Genomic DNA, 18321 nt, shown 5'->3' with positions numbered 1-18321 from the left:
TGCAGGCCAGACCTCATTACAGATGGTTGTGAGCCACCATGTGGTTGTCGGGAATTGAACTCAGGACCTTTGAAAGAGCAGGCAATGATCTTAACCGCTGAGCCATTTCTCCAGCCCCTTGAGTAAAGATTCTTAAAGAGACTAATTACGGACTAGTCTCCAGGGCAGTATTTTCTTTCAAAATTCAAATGAAGTCTTTGGCAAATGTCATTTAAATATAGCACACACAGAAACTGAAAGCTGGGATTTATTTCCACTGCTCTTTTATGTTAAAGATGTTAATTAATTAATTTTTATTATGTGCACATGTCTGTGGCTGGGTGTGGCTGGGTGCAGGCAAGTGTCCTTGGAGAACTGAGACACTGGGTTCCCAGTCCCAGACCTGGAATAATGCAAGGTTGTGGGCTGCCCCAGGAGGATGCTGGGAACTGACCTTGAGTCCTCTGCAAGAGCGGTACAAGTTGTTACTGCTGTCAACCCCTGAGCCATCTCTCTGGCCTCTGCTCTTTTAATAAATATTTGAAGGCTAGCACATGGCATTCCACAAACAAGAATCTCCCGTGTATTGTGTGATAATTTTACATAATTATGTTTTCTAAAGTCTTTAAATAACTTTGCTTACCTTGTAATTAGCCATGAATGGGAGTGAGGAGAGAAAAATTGATGGCAGAACGCTGGCCTTTACAGAGTTCAGAGAAGAAGAAGGGAAAGTGGGGTTGCATCTCAAAAGTGGTCGCATCATGATACACGATAGGATGCATTGATGCAGAGGGAAGCTGATATTTGGTGCTAAACTTGAATAAAGTCATGTGAGATTTTTGTCTCTGTTTTGTCTTCAAAGATTTTTTTTTTGCCTTCTCAAAATTTTATAAGATTAAAATTTATATGATGAAGACTAAGGAAAGATGAAAGTGGTTAAACTCAGTAGAAACTGTTAAATATATAGAAATGGAAACAAACAGAATACCACGCATTATTCAGTTAATAATGAAGAATTATAGAAATCAGCCTGCTTTGTTCTCCTATGGCAACGGGAACTCCCTGCTCTAACCTCCCAAAGAGTCAACACAGTACTTACACAAACTATATAAACACAAGACTACTTTACACCACGTAAAATTGTTCTCATATTTCTTAAATCAATTTGAATTACTCTGAAATTATTTTTCAGTTTGCTCAAACTTGAAGAATTCTTTTCAGAAAAACAGAGAGGCTTCGTCGCTTTTTCAACACTAGAGGGCGCTCTGGCACTGTTGGGAAACCGGTCCTAAACCCGAGCGCGGTGGGAGAGGGCAGGAAAAAAAAAAGCAAACACCAGAAACGTCAACAACAGAATACAGCTACGCCTAACTCTCAGCGGAACGCCTCTCTGCACTTTTTTGGGGAGACCACGGAGACAAAGCTGCCCTGTTTTTCTGAGGGCGCTGACCTCACCTAAGTCCTGGCTGTAGACTGTGCCCTGAAGCAGGCAGGAACTAGCTTCCTCCAAGCTCCCTTCTAAGGCCCAAGACCTGAGCTTTCACGTTAAATTAGAAATTAATGGTATAGTGTGTTTATTCGACTCTTTAAAAACCATCTGTCTGTGTTAATTCTTTAGGATAAATACTCAATTTTACTGAAGAGCAGAATATCCGAGAGATTCGGTCACCGAATGAGCTTGTAAGTATGCAGGCTGTAGAAGATAAAGCTAAACCCCAGAGTCCCCACTCCGAAGCTCATCTTTTCCACGGCCCCTAGAGCCTCAGTGTTTTCCAAGAGAGCAGTTCTCTGAAAATGTTAGGGGTTTGGTTCTCCCACTAGGAAATAAAAATAGGTGACTAGGACCGGGATCAGGAATCTGGACTGCGGTGACTCAAGGATTCCAGCGCGTTTGGATGCAAAATAAGAATCCTGGTAACAGTTCGTTCTTGGACAGCTGCGAAGGTTGATGGTTAAACGTCAGAGGCGTGGGACAAAGGCTTCTGTGTGTGCCTGTAGTGGATCTTGATTACAATTGGTGTGGGAAGACGCATCGTCATTGAGAACACTGCATTCCCTGCACCGGGACCCTGAGCTGGTTAAAAAGCAGAAAGCCAGCCCAGCAGCTGTACGCAGACATGCAGTCATTGCGGTTATGGAAGTGTTGTGACCAGCTCCCTCAAGCGACTGCCCCTGTGACGTCCCCACTCTGAAGAACTGGAACTGAGGACTGAACTAACCCCTTCTCCCTGAATTTGCTTGTGTCGGGGCATTTTATTACAACAACATAGAAGGGACCGGGCAGCAGCTAGGTAAACCAAATGCACATAAATAAAAATGTTGCATAAATGGTTAAGCGTTCTACAACCAGAAAATCTTGCTTACCACTATTACAGGTGGGGAAAGACTAGACCAACACATATGGGGTCCTTGTCCCCATCCCGCAGGAGGGAAAAAAAAAAAGAACATTATTTCAACCAAGGTTGTAGTATGAGAAGAAAGAGATATGTGGAGAAGAGGAGAAGGAGAGAGATGAATGGAGATGCTCGAATCCTCTGGGGTGTGCTTGTTAGAAAATACCTGGGGGCCTTTAGTCCCAGCACTCGGGAGGCAGAGGCAGGCGGATCTCGGTGAGTTTGAGGCCAGCCTGGTCTGCAAGAGCTAGTTCCAGGACGGCTCAGGCTACACAGAGAAACCCTGTCTAGAAAGGAAGGAAGAAAGAAAATGTTTGGAGGGGGTTAAGGCAGAATAAACATGATTCCAGAACCCAGTCAATGTTCATGGTAAATAGAGGAGGCCTCTTTCCCTAATCAAAGTCACCTAATAGTGTTTGATTTCTCTTACAGCCAGAATTGACAATACTGTTAGACTTGTACCCAACAAACAATAGATAAATAGATATAAGGTCTTAATGAGGGTGCTGGTATTCAAACCTCTGAGCCCCACGCTCGGAAAGCTTTCTCCAGTCTTAAGGCGTTCAGGGCATATGTTCCAAAATTGTCAATGCCCTCCTGCTGGCCCGCATTCATGATGAGCTCATACAGGGCTGCAGAGTCTTCTCTTCGGTGGTACAGCTCCCATCCCAGCTCACCTGAAATGCACGAACAGAGTCCACTCAGCACTGAGAGCCGTGCCTGCAGGGTGAGCACTCATGTGTGTTAGCCAACACGCTCAGGATAAAGCCTGCTCGCATGATGGCCTTTGCCAGTTTTTAGAAGACCGGTTCACAAGGAGCCGGTCATCTCACGGGTCATTTGTGTGTAGTCCCTGCTCCTACACGGAGGGCGGGTGCTGGATGACTTCTCTTCAGAGGCAGAAGGACTCTAGTCAGGACTAACTTCCCACCCTGGACCTTGGCTTCATCCTGAGCCTCGACCATTTCCAGGGCAAGGATAGTAGGTTAACAACCAGCACATGTTTTCAAGCGTTCAGCTGGATACAGGAAAGACATCTGCGATGCCTACACTCAGAAAACTGAGGAAGGAGGATTCTGAGCACAGGGCTAACCTGGGCTACGGAAACACTATCCAAAAACAAAGCTAACTGAAAGCTTTAAAGAGGGCGAGGGGCCAGTTCAGACAGTCACGTACTATGTATTTAAGCATGATCCCAGAAAGCACGTCTTAAAAAAGGTGCAGGATGGGATGGGATGGGGGTCACACAAGGGCTCAGTGGGCAAAGATGTCTGCTGCCAAGCCTGATGATCCGAGTTTGATTCCTGAGACCCACACATCGGAAGGAAAACACTGGTTCTTGTCAATCACCCTGTGTGCTGGGGAAGTGGGCACTCTGGCTGGCCCATTAGCCTGTGAGAAGTCTTGTCTCAGAAAACAAGGTAACCCCCAAGGTGGATCTCTGGTCCCACATGTACGCATGTCGACCCCACAATTCATTCACATGTTCACATACACAAAAGTAAAAGCTAACAGAGTTTACGGTTTAGACACTCCTGTTGAGTCACAGCCTAAAACATGTAAAGAATGTGAAATTATTCATTTCGTTCTCGTGGATAGCCAGCAAGTCTTTAACTTGCTTTGCTTCTTAGCCTCTCTCCTACCTGATCCTTTTGTTCACCATTAGAGCTAGGTGCTAGAAAACCAAAGGAAAGAACATTACAACCCAAAGGCTCCTTATTTTTCAATCAGAGTTGCCCTTTTTGCCAAGGTTGGGAAAATTAGAACGGAGGTCCGAGAGACTGTGACGTTAACAGTGAGCCTGTCACAGGTCGATAGCTCCGCCAGGACGCCACCCGAGCAGGAGCATTACCGAGCTAAAGTGAATACCTGGGCACCCAGCGCTCCTTCAGTAAGGGGACACAGGGGTGGGAGGGGGTAAGCCTGAGCGTCACGGGGTAATGAAGAGCCTCCGGCACCGAATGCCTACTCTGTGCCAGGCTGGCCGCAGGTCTCCCAGGGACCACACGACTGGGAGGGAAGATTGCTGGGGGGCCATGCTCTAGTGCAGTGGTTCTCAACCTGTGGGCCTCGGCCCCTTTGGGGGTCAAACAACCCTTTCACAGGGGTGGCCTAAGGCCATCAGAAAATACAGATATTTACATTATGATTTGTAACAGTAGCAAAAGTACAGTTATGAAGTCACAACAAAAATAACTTTATGGCTGGGGAGGTCACCACAACATGAGGAGCTGCATTAATGGGTCACAGCATTGAGGAGGCCGAGGACCACAGGACCAGTGGAAAGCTTGCCACAGTCGCATCAGGCAGGAAGCCACACTGTGAGCATTCCCATACGGTCTCCTGACTGGGGTCTTCCAGCTAGTCCAACGGCTGTACTCTGCTCTTTGCTTGTCTACCATTCCAAAGGGAAGCACCTAGAAATGGGGGGGAGCCTGTGAGAGGAAGGCGACCGGACAGACTTCTTGTCTTAGAGCTGGGCAGAAGAAATCGTTCTTCAAAATCAGAGAAAGTGTGTGTGGGGGGGGGGAGGTGTTAATGCATGCATGTTTGTGTGTGAGTATAAGTGTATGTGTGAGTGAGCATGTGAGTGTAATAACGTGGGAAGGTGAGCGTGAGTGTGTGTGCAGGTGAGTGTGTGCATTGAAAGGTGTGACAGTGGGGGTATGTGTGAACACATGAGCGTGAGTCAGCATGCATTGTGAGGGTGTGGCTGTGCGTGCAGGGATGTGTGAGCGTGTGTGCAAGCATGCATTGTGAGGGTGCAACTGTCTGAGTGTGTGTGTGTGTGTGTGTCATTTCTGGCAGCCTTTTCTTACTTTAGGCTGTTTCCCAGTTCTTACCCGTATAAGAGATCCTGATAGCAGTGACAGGAATGTCAGACATCTTTAAAGACTTGGTTTGAAGAAACTTGAAAGCATCATTGCTGAGATCTTCTGAGGTCAGTTTCTGAAGGACTCGTCTTGCATATGGCCCTGCCACTCCCAGGACCCCAAGCTCATCAGTTATGTTTTGAATTTCAACATTATATCCACCTCTGACAGCTGCTTCTTCAATCCATCTGCATTGGGGTCATAAGAACTGCATAAGCGTCGCTTGAATAATGCATGCTTCTAACATATTATGTCTCTAAAGACTTGCTTCAAGTCAAGAATTATCAGAAAGTCCCTAGAGGGTCATGGCATGTAGCCATCTTACTTTGAAAGTTGCCAAAACCGAGTCCCTGAGAGGTAAAGAGATTCTCTTTAAATTGCTCACTTAAGACTTGGGAGGGAATTTTCCAGGTAACCAAGAATCATCCAGTTTAAATGAGCTTTGCCACGGTTATAAATAGTGATGGTTCTGTTGCATTTAAACTAATGGTTCCATCTTCAAAAATTAATTTAAACCGAGTTTGCTTCGATGCCTGCACCCAAGATGCACACTTGTGCTGCTAGCCATTAATAATGTGCCTGCCACCAGACACATAATTGCTCTGACAATCACAGAGAAAGAAGAAAACTCCAGTCTCAATTTCTAAGTCTTGATGAGGTTTTGGAAGGCAGTTCTCTGGCCCCTCTGTAATTTATTGAGCCGTCCCCAGAGCCCTGGGAGTCTATCACAGTGTCCGTCTAGACTAGGGGAGGCTTCGGTGAGTAAGGTGACCCCCACACCCCTCGCACCCGATCAGCAGACTTTCATCATTCTGCAACTACGGGAGACTCTGAGTCAGACCTTGATTTGGCAATAACATCCCACGTACTTTTGGGATGTTGAACTGAAGACAGAAACTTTACAGGCAATCTAGTTGTGAGGCAGTGTGCACTGGGTCCCACAGCGGGAGCCATAACTAAGTGACATCTGACTGAAGTGAGCCCGGCGTAGCACCTTAATCAGTCCTGCAGACTTGGGCAGGTGATTTTAACCCACACCTGTTTCCCCATCTGAAAATGAGGATAATGCTTCCTTTGCAAAAACTTTTTATTGGGTACATGCATGTGTGTGTGTGTGTGTGTGATGTGTGTGCATGCATACATGTTTCATGTTGCATGTGTATGGGCATGCATGCACATGCATGTGTCGAGACCAAAGGTTGACAGTGAGTAACTTCCTTGATGGCACTCCACCTTATATTTTGAGGTGGAACCTCTCACCTGAACCCGAAGGTTGACTGCTCAGACAATCTAGCTAGCCAGCTTGCTCTGCACATGTCCTGTCTCTGCCTCCTAAGTGCTGGGATTACCTGCAAGCCACCGTGCCTATCTGCCATTATATGGCTGCTGGGAGTCTAAACTCCAGCTCTTGTGCTTGTGAAGGATGCACTCTACCTTTGGAGCCATCTCCCCAGCCCCTGCAAAATCTTAAGAGAATTAATTGAGGTCTGAAAGGAGTGGTGGCCCATTGATGATGCTCAGTAAATTAGAGTCAGTATTGTCAGAACCAGAAAAACCACTGGGCAGGCAACCTTGTGGAGTGGGCGGGAACTTTACTTCAACTACTCCTACAGAACAGGTGAGGTTTGTTCACACTGATGAGGTTTGAGAATTGAAGTTGGGGGCTGTAAGAGAGCAGATGCTCTTGCAGAGAGCTCGGGTATGATTGGTTCACAGCCACCCATAACTTCAGATCCAGGGGCTCTGACGCCCTATTCTGGCCTCTTCAGGCATCTCCAAGCACACACACACACACATACTCACACACACACACACAAACACACACAGCATAATGAGCACTTTAATTGTCAGCTTGATACAATCTAGAGTCATCTGGGCAAGAGTCTCAGTGGGGAATGCTGGCCTGTGGGTGTGTCTGCGGGGCATTGTCTTAATTAAGTTAAATGATGTAAAAAGAGTCATCCCTTGATGACAGCCTCATTACCCAGGCAGGGGTCCTAAACTGTCTGGGAGTGGAAAAACGGAGTTGAGGGCCAGCAAGTGGCCATGCATGCATTCCCTTCTCCCTGCTCTCGACTGCAGATGTAATAGGGCTAGCTGTCTGAAGCGCCTGTTCCTGCCCTGACTTCCCCACAATGACGGCCTGTAACCTGACATCGCAAACTGAACTAACTAACACCTTTCTTCTCTAAATTGCTTTTGGTCGCAGAAAGGAAACTAGAATGAGCCAGTACCAGCAATGCTCTTGCGAGACTGAGTCAGTGTATCACCCGCTCAACATTTTTTTCCTGGTGTGTATTTACCTAAGATCGTGGAGCTCCGACCCAGAACCGGTAACTAACAGGAACTCGCCCGGGGACTGGTGGGAAATGGTAAACTCGGCATACACTCGGCCTTTGGGTGTCAGCATGTGACTTATATTTGTAAAGCCCACCTGCGCCAAAGGATTGAAAATCATGTTAGGGTGAACGAAACAGCTTAACACACATGTAGAATGTGTGGACTGTGAGAAACCACCACCTCTCACCTGTGTCAAGTGTATGAACCAAACCAAAGGTTCATTTACATTTTCCATTTTAAACAATCATACAAAGATTATTTGTTCTAGAAATTGCACTTTGGGGCTGGAAAGACGGCCCTGGGGAAGGGCAGTTTCGGCCAACGCTGACACCCTAAATCCAGTCCCTGGACCCCATGGGTGAAGAGCCACCTGCAAGTTGTCCTCTGACTGCTACATGTGTGACGCATGTAGATAAACAAGCATAGTAATTTAAAAGCCTCCACATCCATTTAACTGCAGTCAACTTTTAGGATCTCATTGGCACGTTAATGAAGCCGTTACTTTCCTAGACTACAATTTTCTCAGCAGAAATGGCTGCTGAGAATCAGCTTGCGTGCTCTCGGTCAGTTGAAGCGTTCTAGCCTTCAACTCAGAAGAAGTGAAATCGAAGAAGGGTGGGTTTGGGTTTTTGTTTGTTATTTTGGAAGGACCAGGTCAGAATCCTGGACCTTGTCTATTTACCTGAGGAATGACATTTGCAAAGAGATGGTCCAGAAGTCGGGTGGAATCTTGGCCTTTGATGTTGAACTTGCCAAACGGAGACAGGTCAATTACACCAACTCTTTGCATAACCTGTTTGTACTCAGAACCCACTGGCTCAAACCAGTTGGTGCGGCGGAAACTTGGCCTGAAATGTGAGATTTACTGTTTAAGACAACTGTCATCCATGATCCAAGAATTTTAGAATAAGAATATTTCAATCACCCCACCCCCATCTAGAAAAGCCTACGGGGCTGGAAGATGTGTACCCTCCAATCTGTTCTGTAAATTATATACACATGTTGGAATCTGACCTTTTATAGTTTACTTATCTGTGTGTTCCACTCATTTTATAGTGAATGGGGGTTAATTAGTGAGAAAAACAGGACAGAACTCTTGAGTGCTCTGGTCTGAAGGGCAGTGAACAAGGCACCAGTCCAAGGGTTTTGAACCCTGCTTGCTAGAATCATCTGGGGAACATTTTTCAAATACCAATTGTTAAGCCTCATTAAATCGGAATGGAGTGTGTGTGTATACCCATGTGTGTTTGGATGTTGAACACATGTCTGTGCATGGGCGTATGTCTCTGTGTGTGCACATGTATGTATATGCCATGTATATATTCCCGTGCACGCTCATATGCAGTTGTTTAGCCAGCACTATCTTCAGAACCATGAAATGCAAGTCACTTTCTCTTGTTAAAAGGGACTGGGCATTGTGGCGGGTTGCAGGGAGTGTCCATGCCTGAGTTAAGCAATGGTCTAGCCTAGCACCTTCATTTTCTAGAGAAAAGGTACAGAGTGACTTCTAGGTCTTTTGCAGCAGCTAATGACAGAGCTGGGTCTAAAGCAAAGGTCTCTGAATTCATTTCAAAAGGTCCTTTCCACTTAAGCAAACTTCCAACATGCTGTTTTTCACTTCAGAGCACCATGCTAAGTCTGCAGAATTTTCCAGTAGCTTAACTATTAAAATTTAAAAAAAAATGAAGCCAGATCTAAATCTCGCAAAATGAAACAAAGCTAGTATTTATCTGAGTCATTTCTGGAAAACCAAGCCAAGTATCTGGCCCCCAAACATGCTAGGTCAGCTGCTCCTAGAGCGGAACACACTCATTCATTCTGAGTGTATCACACCACTCACCTGAATCTAAAGTAAACATCAAAACCTGTTGTTTCTTGTGCATACATGTTCATGCATGGGTGCATGTGCACATATGTTCATGTTGAGGCCACAGGACAATCCCAGGTGCCATATCCCCAGAGCCATCCACCTTATTTTATTACCAAGACAAGCTCTCTCACCAGCCTGGAGTTTGCCAATGGGCAGGCTGATTGCCCAGCAAGACCCAGAGACCTGTCTCCATCCCTCAGTGCTGGGAGTACAAGCATGTGCCCCTTCACCCGACTTTTCTACATGGGTACTGGGGGGCAGGTCAAGCCCTGGCATTTTTGTAGGAAGTGCTTTACCATCAGACTTCCTTCTTTCCAGCCCCAAGCCCTGGTGAGAGCAGCAAAAGGACCGTCTGACGGGGACAGGAACTGTAAGCTCTCTTCTAGACTTGCTATTCAGTTTTCCTTAGTTTATGGGTTCTCATGGGGGAAAATAAGCACCGCTAACCCCGCGTCCAGCAATGACGTGCAGCACTTCACAGGAGCTCAGAGGCCTGTGCTGAGGGCAGGTTGGGTATTTTAGTTTAACCCAAAATGCAGGTACCCTTGGTTGTTTCGTGACCCAGAGCTGTGGGTTCTTTCCATGTGGTATTTGAACCTAAGTCACGACAAATCTTCTGCTGTCAATCAGAGCCATGTCAGTAACTGTATGGGGACGAGGAAAGGTCCTCTGAGGTTCTGGCAACTGCCAGTAAAAGAGTCTTCGTTGACTGGCCAGTGTCCCCTGGACTGGCTTAATAAGTGCCGCCACCACAAGCAGGTCAGAGATACCCGAGTGAGCTCAGTGCTCCCCTGAGGGCGACACACGGTGATGACAGAAGAAAGAACCTGTGCCCTCCTGTCCTCCTGCCCTGCTGTCCTCCTGCCCTGCTCTGCCATCCTCCCGCTCTGCTCTGCCGTTCTCCCGCTCTGCTCTTCCTTCCATCCTCCTGCTCTGCTCTGCCGTCCTCCTGCTCTGCTCTGCCATCCTCCCACTCTGCTCTTCCTTCCGTCCTCCCGCTCTGCTCTGCTGTCCTCCCGCTCTGCTGTCCTCCCACCCTGCTGTCCTCCTGCTACGCTGTCCTCCCACTCTGCCCTGCCGTCCTCCTGCTCTGCCATCCTCCCACTCTGCCCTGCCATCCTCCCGCTCTGCCCTGCTGTCCTCCCACTCTGCTCTGCCATCCTCCTGCTCTGTCATCCTCCTGCCCTGCTGTCCTCCCACCCTGCTGTCCTCCTGCTATGCTGTCCTCCCACTCTGCCCTGCTGTCCTCCCGCTCTGCCATCCTCCCACTCTGCCCCGCCGTCCTCCCGCTCTGCCATCCTCCCACTCTGCCCTGCCGTCCTCCCGCTCTGCCCTGCTGTCCTCCCACTCTACCCTGCTGTGGAAGCCCTTGATCAGATCACAGGCCACTAAGACGTTCTCTTACCGATACTGAGTGTCCTGGCCAGGTTTGTAGAACCAGTGTGGCTGTTCCCAGCCTGCATGGAAACCCATGGAGCATTTGGACTGCAGGATCTTGTAGAGCCCACTGACCCTCTGGGTCGGCCTCCCCGCAAACCGCTCTTCTTTAGGATAACCGACTGTGAAGAGAACATGGGTGCTCTAACAGCTTGTCACAGAAATGACACAATGTACTGAAGGGACTTCAAAATGGAGACAATAGAACTTACAATCCAAAGCATACATATGTTTTTTCTAAAAGATGTCGCTTATACCGATCATCAAAGGGTAAAGTAAAAATACACTCAAAACTTAAAATCAGTAATGTATCCGCCCATTAGCTCTATTTAGTCACACACATCCCTTGTTGTGGCTTAAAGCACAGGGCTGCCCACAGGTCCTCGCCACCCCCAGGGCACAGAGCAGGGGGTAAACCTAGAGATCTTTCTAGATGTCAGAAAGTTAGTACTTCACCAATGTTGTTGAACCCGTACGATTCTCTGGCTTTGGCCTCGGTGTACTGGGTCGTCGTCCATTTGCCATAGCGATTGGGATCCAGTTCTATCAGGTCAAAAGGGGGTTCTCCGTGCAGGATCCAGTCACTGAGGAACTTCCCTACCCCGCCAGCGTGGATTATGCCATAGCTTTTGGAGACAAAGGTTGGTGGCATGTTACAAATGAGGTACATCCGAATGGGTAAAGCATGCTCAAACAGATTTCAGGCCATCAAAGTTGGAGTCACCGAGGCCGGGGAAAACACACAAGTAATATAATCTTTATGCTGTACATTTTTTCCCTTAAAAACATATCAGTGCTTGGTCTGGTATGCAAATGAAGGCACCTGACTTGACTGCTGGTGTGTTTTCTCAGTTCCACCCTGAGGGATACCAGAGGGATACCACCCTGAGGGATACCTGTGCCTGCCAGCTAGTAACTACGCTGGCTTTAGTGTGGATTGGTTGGCCCTCACCTGCCTTCTGAACTGTGATTATCCTTTGATAGGAAACTCTGTGGGAGATGCCCCTCCCTCTCTTCCCAACTCAGAGTAGTGCTGATTCTCTTAAGTGATGGCCTCTAGGCAGGGGATCTTGTACTTAGAAGCACTCCAATGGGGGCAGGCACTCATTGGGGGCTTGTGGGAGAGGGCAGAAGGGGACATGGCCTCTGTAATTTGTAACTAGCAGGTCCCTTGGAGGGGAAGGTCTGCCTGTCCCCATTCCCACAAGAAGATACATTGGGTCTCATGTAACCCAGGCTGGCCTCAGACTGACTATCTAGCTGAGGGTGGCCTTGAACTTCTGATCTTCCCATCCTCCCCCTTCCTAGCTCTGGGATCACAGCGATATAGCACTATACCTGGCTTGTAGGGCACTGGGGATCAAACCCAGGGCTTTTTGCATGTTAAGCTGGAACTCTATCAACTGAGCTACAGTCCCAACCACCCAAGGATGCTTTAAACTACACATGTTATGATGTCAGAATCACAGTTTCCGGTAGGCTTTATGTGGGTCTACCCGCCCGTCCTTATCCAACAAAGTCTTTAAATATGAGTCTATCTGTGGTTACATAAAAAGGAACTTTTGAGAAACTGGATGGGGTGAGAGTCGTGGAGAGAGAACCAAGGGAATTGATATTTAATTGTGAGACCCCCCCATTCCCACATATTTAAAAAACCCTCATAAAAGAACCCCGGCGTCCCCCAAACTATAGTGACTTCACAGCCTGCACTTTGCTTCTGAGAAACGTGAGAGGAATTCGGCACAAAGCAAAATGCTCTCCCCACAATTGCACTCCTTTAGAAATATGGCTGTGCCTTGACTGTCACCAAGTTAGTTCCCAAGGAGAACACAAAGGCATCAATTGGTACTTGCAGCATGAGCCCCGGCACAGAGCCGCAATCATTAAAGATGATCTGAACAAACAGCCAAATAGAACAGAGAAGAAAACTAGAATATTAGAAACTGTGATATGATGGTGAAGTGAGTTTGACATCAATATTCAGCATATTAATGGAACAAATATTAGAAATGAAACACGGGCAAGGAGTGGAATCTTAAATAGAAAGCGGCCGAGGAAGTTCTATGGAAGTAAATCATGTTAGACAAACAGGAATTACAATGTAAACACATAAGACATTCTATTCATTTGATACTTTGAATATGTCACATTCTGTTATGAAAATATTCTTGTCCGATTGGGGCAAATTGACCCATTGGAAGTCAATGGCATAAAAAGAGACACAAAGAATGGAAGGGCAGGAAAGACGTGAAGAGAGTTTCAGAAGGTGATTGCCTCTGCGTACTGAGCTTTATCTTATAAGTGCTTAGCCCATTATGTGTTTAGTTCCTCTTCATTCCTTGGCCATCAAAAGGAGAAAATTCCACCCTTGCCTTACTCCACACTCCACCGCTTCCCCGTCCTCTATCAGCTCTTCGTTTCCATTCTAGGGCCTGATACTTTGATGTGGGGCTTCGCTAAAGTAAGTGCTTCTTCAAGAAATGTCAAACATCAGGGTGCTACTCACCCAAAACCTATGGCCACCCAGTAGTTTCTGACCCCCTGATGGGGCCCCACCATAGGCAGGATGTCGGGAGAGTAGGTGATGGGACCATTGACAATATTGATGATGTCCGCCTTTTTCAAAACAGGAATCATCTCCATGGCTGCTTCTAGGTGGTCCGTGATCCGGTCCAGGTCAGACTCAAAAAGTTCTTTTCCAAAGCCTAGAGAGACAGACCTCTGTGGTCAGAATGTTGTGTGTAAGAAGGTCTCAAAGTGATGCGATCTCTGCAACAGGTGCCTGTAAGGCAGGCATTCCTTTGTCTTTAGATGCTAAACTCAGGGCCAGCGAGATGACTCAGGGTAAAGGCACTTGCCACCAATCCTGACATCCTGAGCTCACTCTCTAGGAAAGAACTGACCCCTGAAAATCATTCTCTGACCCCCACACATGTGCTATGGCATTTAAATGTCCACATACATACACACACACACACACACACACACACACACACACACACACATATATATATATATATATATATATATATCAATGTAAAAGATATTAAGCCCAAACTTGGCACTCACTATCCCCATGCCAGTACGCAAAATATCTTTGGGGACAATAATGCTATTCCTTTCTAAAACAAAGCCACCTGTTTAGTAAATAGAAATTGAAATTTATGCTTGGTGCTTACCCCCAATACTTGATGCAATTGTTATTAATAGTTTGGTTTGTCAGAAGTTTTTTTCTGTTTGTTTGTTTGTTTTTGAATTTTTTGATCTTTCAATTAACATAAAAAGGAGAGCAAATGGAGTGTATTCCAGGACCCTGGAGAATGAGGACCATGGCTCCAGGATCCAGGATGGAGGACTTAAGAGCGTTTTGAATGTTCCTTTCCTTGGGCAGCCTCCATCCTGCAGCTAACTCCCATGTGCATCCGCAGGTCGGAGCTCTGTGTGCAGAGGTGAGTCTTGCACAACGATTACCTTCTGCTTGTCCTAGAAGTCACTGTGTGGTGTGGGAGAATTATCTGTAATCTGTCAATCATGTGTTTTAATAAAACGCTGATTGGCCAGGCAGGAAGTATAGGTGGGTCAACCAGACAGGAAGTAGAGGCGGGGCAATGAGAATAGGATAAGGTTAGGGAGGAAAAAGCTCCCTCAGCCATTCCTGTGCAGACCACCGAAGAGGCAACAACATGTGAGCTGACAGCTGAAAGAGGTACCAAGCCATATGGTTAACACAGAGTAGAATTATGGGTTACCGAAAGATGTAAGAATTAGTTAACAAGAAGACTGAGCTAATGGGCCAATCAGTTTATAATCTTATGGAGTCTTGTGAGTGATTTTCCTTGGGAGTTGCCGGCTGTGGAGTACTGGGCGGGACAGAAACCCCAACAAGCCGGCCCTCATGCTACAACTGTGGCTAAAAGCATGACCACAGATAAACTTCATGATGTTCATCCACATAGCATCCACCCAGGTTCTCCCATCCCTTCTTGAGAATTGCCAGTCAGGGCAGAGGTATGGAACCTCCAAGTGAGCACTGTTACACTGGGTCACGTGGACACCCATGTCAAGCACAATACATAGTCCACTCTCCCTTCAGCTAGAATTATTTAAATATTTAAATATTTGTTCTGCATTTATTTGGCAGAAAAGCCACAGCTTGGGCAGGATGGGGACAGAGTCGCTCCCCATACTAACCTCCCTAGCAGTTCAGCCCTCCTGAAGTCAGGATCGATTCTGCACAGACCCAGATGTGCAGGGCCCACTCAGCAAAACCAAAACCTTCTGGCTGCTGGACCAGCCTCTGCAGAGGGCGAGGTGGGTTAGAAATCCTTTCCTGGTACATGGGAGGGAGGATAAGTTCTCTGCCCCAAACTGCTCGTCAACATACAATTCCAGAAAATACACTTATGTTTCTTCACATTGCCTCAAATATTTCAGTGCCCAAGCCAAACCATAGTTTAGCTCCTTTCTCAGGCTGAAAGTAGAGGGTTGGGGAGATGGCTCTGCCTAGAAAAGAGCTGGCCTTGTGAGTACAAGGACCTAAGTTCAACCCAGAGCCCATGTTTTAAATAAATTAAATACATGCATAGATAGATAGATAGATAGATAGACAGACAGATAGATTAGATAAATAGATGAGAGAGAGAGAGAGAGAGAGAGGGAGGGAGGGAGAGAGAGAGAAAGCTGGGCATGGCTGCATGTACTTGCAACCCCAACACTAGGGAGGTGGAGACAGAGTGAATTCCTGGGGCTCACTGGCCATCCAGCCTACTTCTGATGAGTTCCTGGCCAACGAGAGACCTATTCCAACAAATAACATGTAGACTGTGTCTGGAGAATGACACCTAAGGATGCACTCTGGGCTTCACATGTGCATACATCTGTACATATATGCACCTGCATACAGGGACACACATGTCCAAAATTAAACTAGGGGCGTCTGCCTAGATAACTCAATTCTTGATTTGGCTTCATGGAAATGTCTCATAGAAGAAAAAAAAAGAAAAAGAAAACAAAAAACTCTGGCCCTCCTTGCCTATGGAACAACTCTATTGGTGCGGCCCAGAGCACTGAGTTGCCCGTACTTGTGAGATGCAGGAGGGCCTCTGCCCACTGTTTCAACTTGGTTGAGGACTCTAGCCTGCATTCTTTGCAGGCTGGAGATCCTGTCTTGGGCACTTGCAGTGTGGACAACTGTCAGAGCACACGAATCTGTGTTCAGATCTTGAAACCAGACCAAGTAGGGAGATTGAGGGAAAGGACTTGGCAGACGGTTGGCATGGTCAGAGAGCCTTTGCCAGCAGCCCCATCTCTAGTGTCAGCTTCTCTCCTCAACCCTTTCTTCGGGTCTACTTACTCTTCACAGAGTCACCTCCAACCCCTCCCTCATGCCATCCCAGACACCTGAAGGGTAACACTGAGGTTCTGTCTTGTTCTCTACCTGGCTCCCAGCCACGGGGAGTTGATCCATCTTCTCTGACCTTTGTCCCTTCATTTGCCGAACCCACCTGGAGGGACTCCATGAGTGACCCAGGAGGCCTGAAGCTTCATCTTCTCCTGACTTTCATATGGCCCAAACAAGAGCCCGTCCCTTTCCTGTCGGAGGTAGTAGGATCCTTCCAGGTCGCGGAGTACCGGGAGCTCTCGTTTCAAAGCTTTCACTTCCGGTATGGTTGACGTGACGACGTATTGATGTTGAACAGGGATGAGAGGATGCTCTAGTCCAATCATTTTGCCTACTTCACGAGCCCAAAATCCTTAAGAGAGAAAATTATTTTAAAGACACCATCACATGTATACATACACCTATGACATTAATATGGTAATTTGTATTTGGAAACACCGTTGTTTATTTGGTTCAGTGCTGGAGAGCAAACGAAAGGCCTTGTACATGCTTGCCAAGGGAAGCTCTGCCACCGAGCCATATCCCCAAGCCCTAAGGATTTGTGAGCATCACAAAAGTGAATGCCTAAAATTCCACAGACTCAAGGCTCTTCTGCTGACTTTGGTCTATGTACTTTGGTAGCAAGAATGCATTAAGTTTCTGCTACTTCAAGAGTAGCAGTGAGATTGTGAAGCTGCTTCTTGGAAAGCCCCGTAGTTAAAAAACGAGAGAAACTAGGGGGGAAGCTCAGTGGTGACACTTTCGGGCATGCGTGTGAGGCCCTGAGTTCATCTCTAGCACAGCAGTAAGGAAAGCAGCAAAATAGAGGCGAGGTCCATCAGTTCCCAAGGTTAGACCTGAACACACATGTCTGAAAGACCATAGCGACTATGACCACCAAATCTAAATGCTTTTGCTGCAGTGGCAAGACTTTATGTCTGTCTGTCTGTCTCTCTTTCTTATTCTGTCTATTTTTTAAAAAATCATGGAGTTACATGTTGCCAGAGCTAGCCTCAAACACTTAATATGCCCAGGCTGGCACTGAACTTCTGAACTTCTGGCCTCCACCTCCCCAGACCAGGGCTACAGAGAGACATGAGTCACGACACCCAGCTAGCAAGACATTATTTTAAATAAACACCACACCTTTACCAATAAAAAGGTATTTCAGTATCTAAAATGATCAATGTGTGTGTGTGTGTGTGTGTGTGTGTGTGTGTGTTTGATAAAGATGTGGTGTAGCTTCACCCGTCAATTAATTATTTGTAGGGAGGGATTTCTATTGACCAGTTTGTTTCCTAGTAGGTTTGAGTAATTATCAAAGGACTGGCAAACCCTCTCAATTACTGCTTTTCTTAGGGTGTAGTTTAAAATTTCAACCGTTTCTGTTTCTATTTTCTTTTTTTTTTTTCTGGCAAGAGGTTCTAAGATCTTCATCGTCACATAGTCCAAGGCTAGGTACAGTTACCAGGAGTCAGCCTGAGAGCCCCGAGCAGGTCGGGTTTGCCTCTAGTGTTTGTTTCCAGTTAAGCTAAAGCCATCTATACGCTTGTTCTGTTGTTTTGTTTCCGGCTGGCCTGTCAGGGTGTCACGCTTGAGTAATCACCCCCCACAGGCTGCCCTTTGTAAACTTGGAATCCAATCTGTGGGCATCTGAGACCTTTGCTGGCCTTAAATAATCTAGAGACTTAATTTATTGTTTCTTGTAGAAAGGTGTGAATTATCACTGTCAGGACTTGGTAAGAAAATATAGCAAAGCTGTATATTGTCCTTATACACACTAAGACAGTTTTCAAATCTAAAGTCAAATACTTAGCCAAGTAATTCAAAGTACTACAGTCTCCCCAATCTAGTTATTTCGATTAAAAGCATAAATTGAAGAAGATAAATTCTGTCCTATTCAAATATAATTATAAATTACTGAGTCTGATGCCTTGCTTATTAATGCATTTTATCATTAAAATAAAGTATACATGTTTGCCCGCATCTCAGCTAACTGTATTGCTTTAAATCCCACAAGCTCCACACCGTTTACCCTTTGGTGCTAGT

At 46.5% G+C, this 18321-nt stretch overlaps 1 protein-coding gene across 2 annotated transcripts in view; it reads right to left on the bottom strand.

The window, feature by feature from the left end:
• Dmgdh (dimethylglycine dehydrogenase) overlaps positions 1-18321 on the bottom strand; it is a 72158-nt gene that overhangs the window by 31314 nt on the left and 22523 nt on the right. For both annotated transcript variants that reach the window (XM_085676850.2, XM_048455938.3), the window contains exons 6-13: positions 16397-16645; positions 13399-13597; positions 11349-11518; positions 10861-11014; positions 8268-8433; positions 7549-7679; positions 5216-5433; positions 2892-3049 (exon numbers count right to left, since the gene is read on the bottom strand). In XM_085676850.2, the coding sequence (XP_085532976.2) occupies positions 2892-3049; positions 5216-5433; positions 7549-7679; positions 8268-8433; positions 10861-11014; positions 11349-11518; positions 13399-13597; positions 16397-16645 (1445 nt within the window). The remainder of the gene's footprint in view (positions 1-2891; positions 3050-5215; positions 5434-7548; positions 7680-8267; positions 8434-10860; positions 11015-11348; positions 11519-13398; positions 13598-16396; positions 16646-18321) is intronic.

The sequence above is a fragment of the Myodes glareolus genome, chromosome 15, assembly GCF_982192425.1.
Source record: "Myodes glareolus chromosome 15, mMyoGla1.1, whole genome shotgun sequence".
NCBI lineage: Eukaryota > Metazoa > Chordata > Mammalia > Rodentia > Cricetidae > Myodes > Myodes glareolus.
The sequence above is the reverse complement of the archived record's forward strand: the minus strand, read 5'-3'. Positions and strand labels throughout refer to the sequence as shown.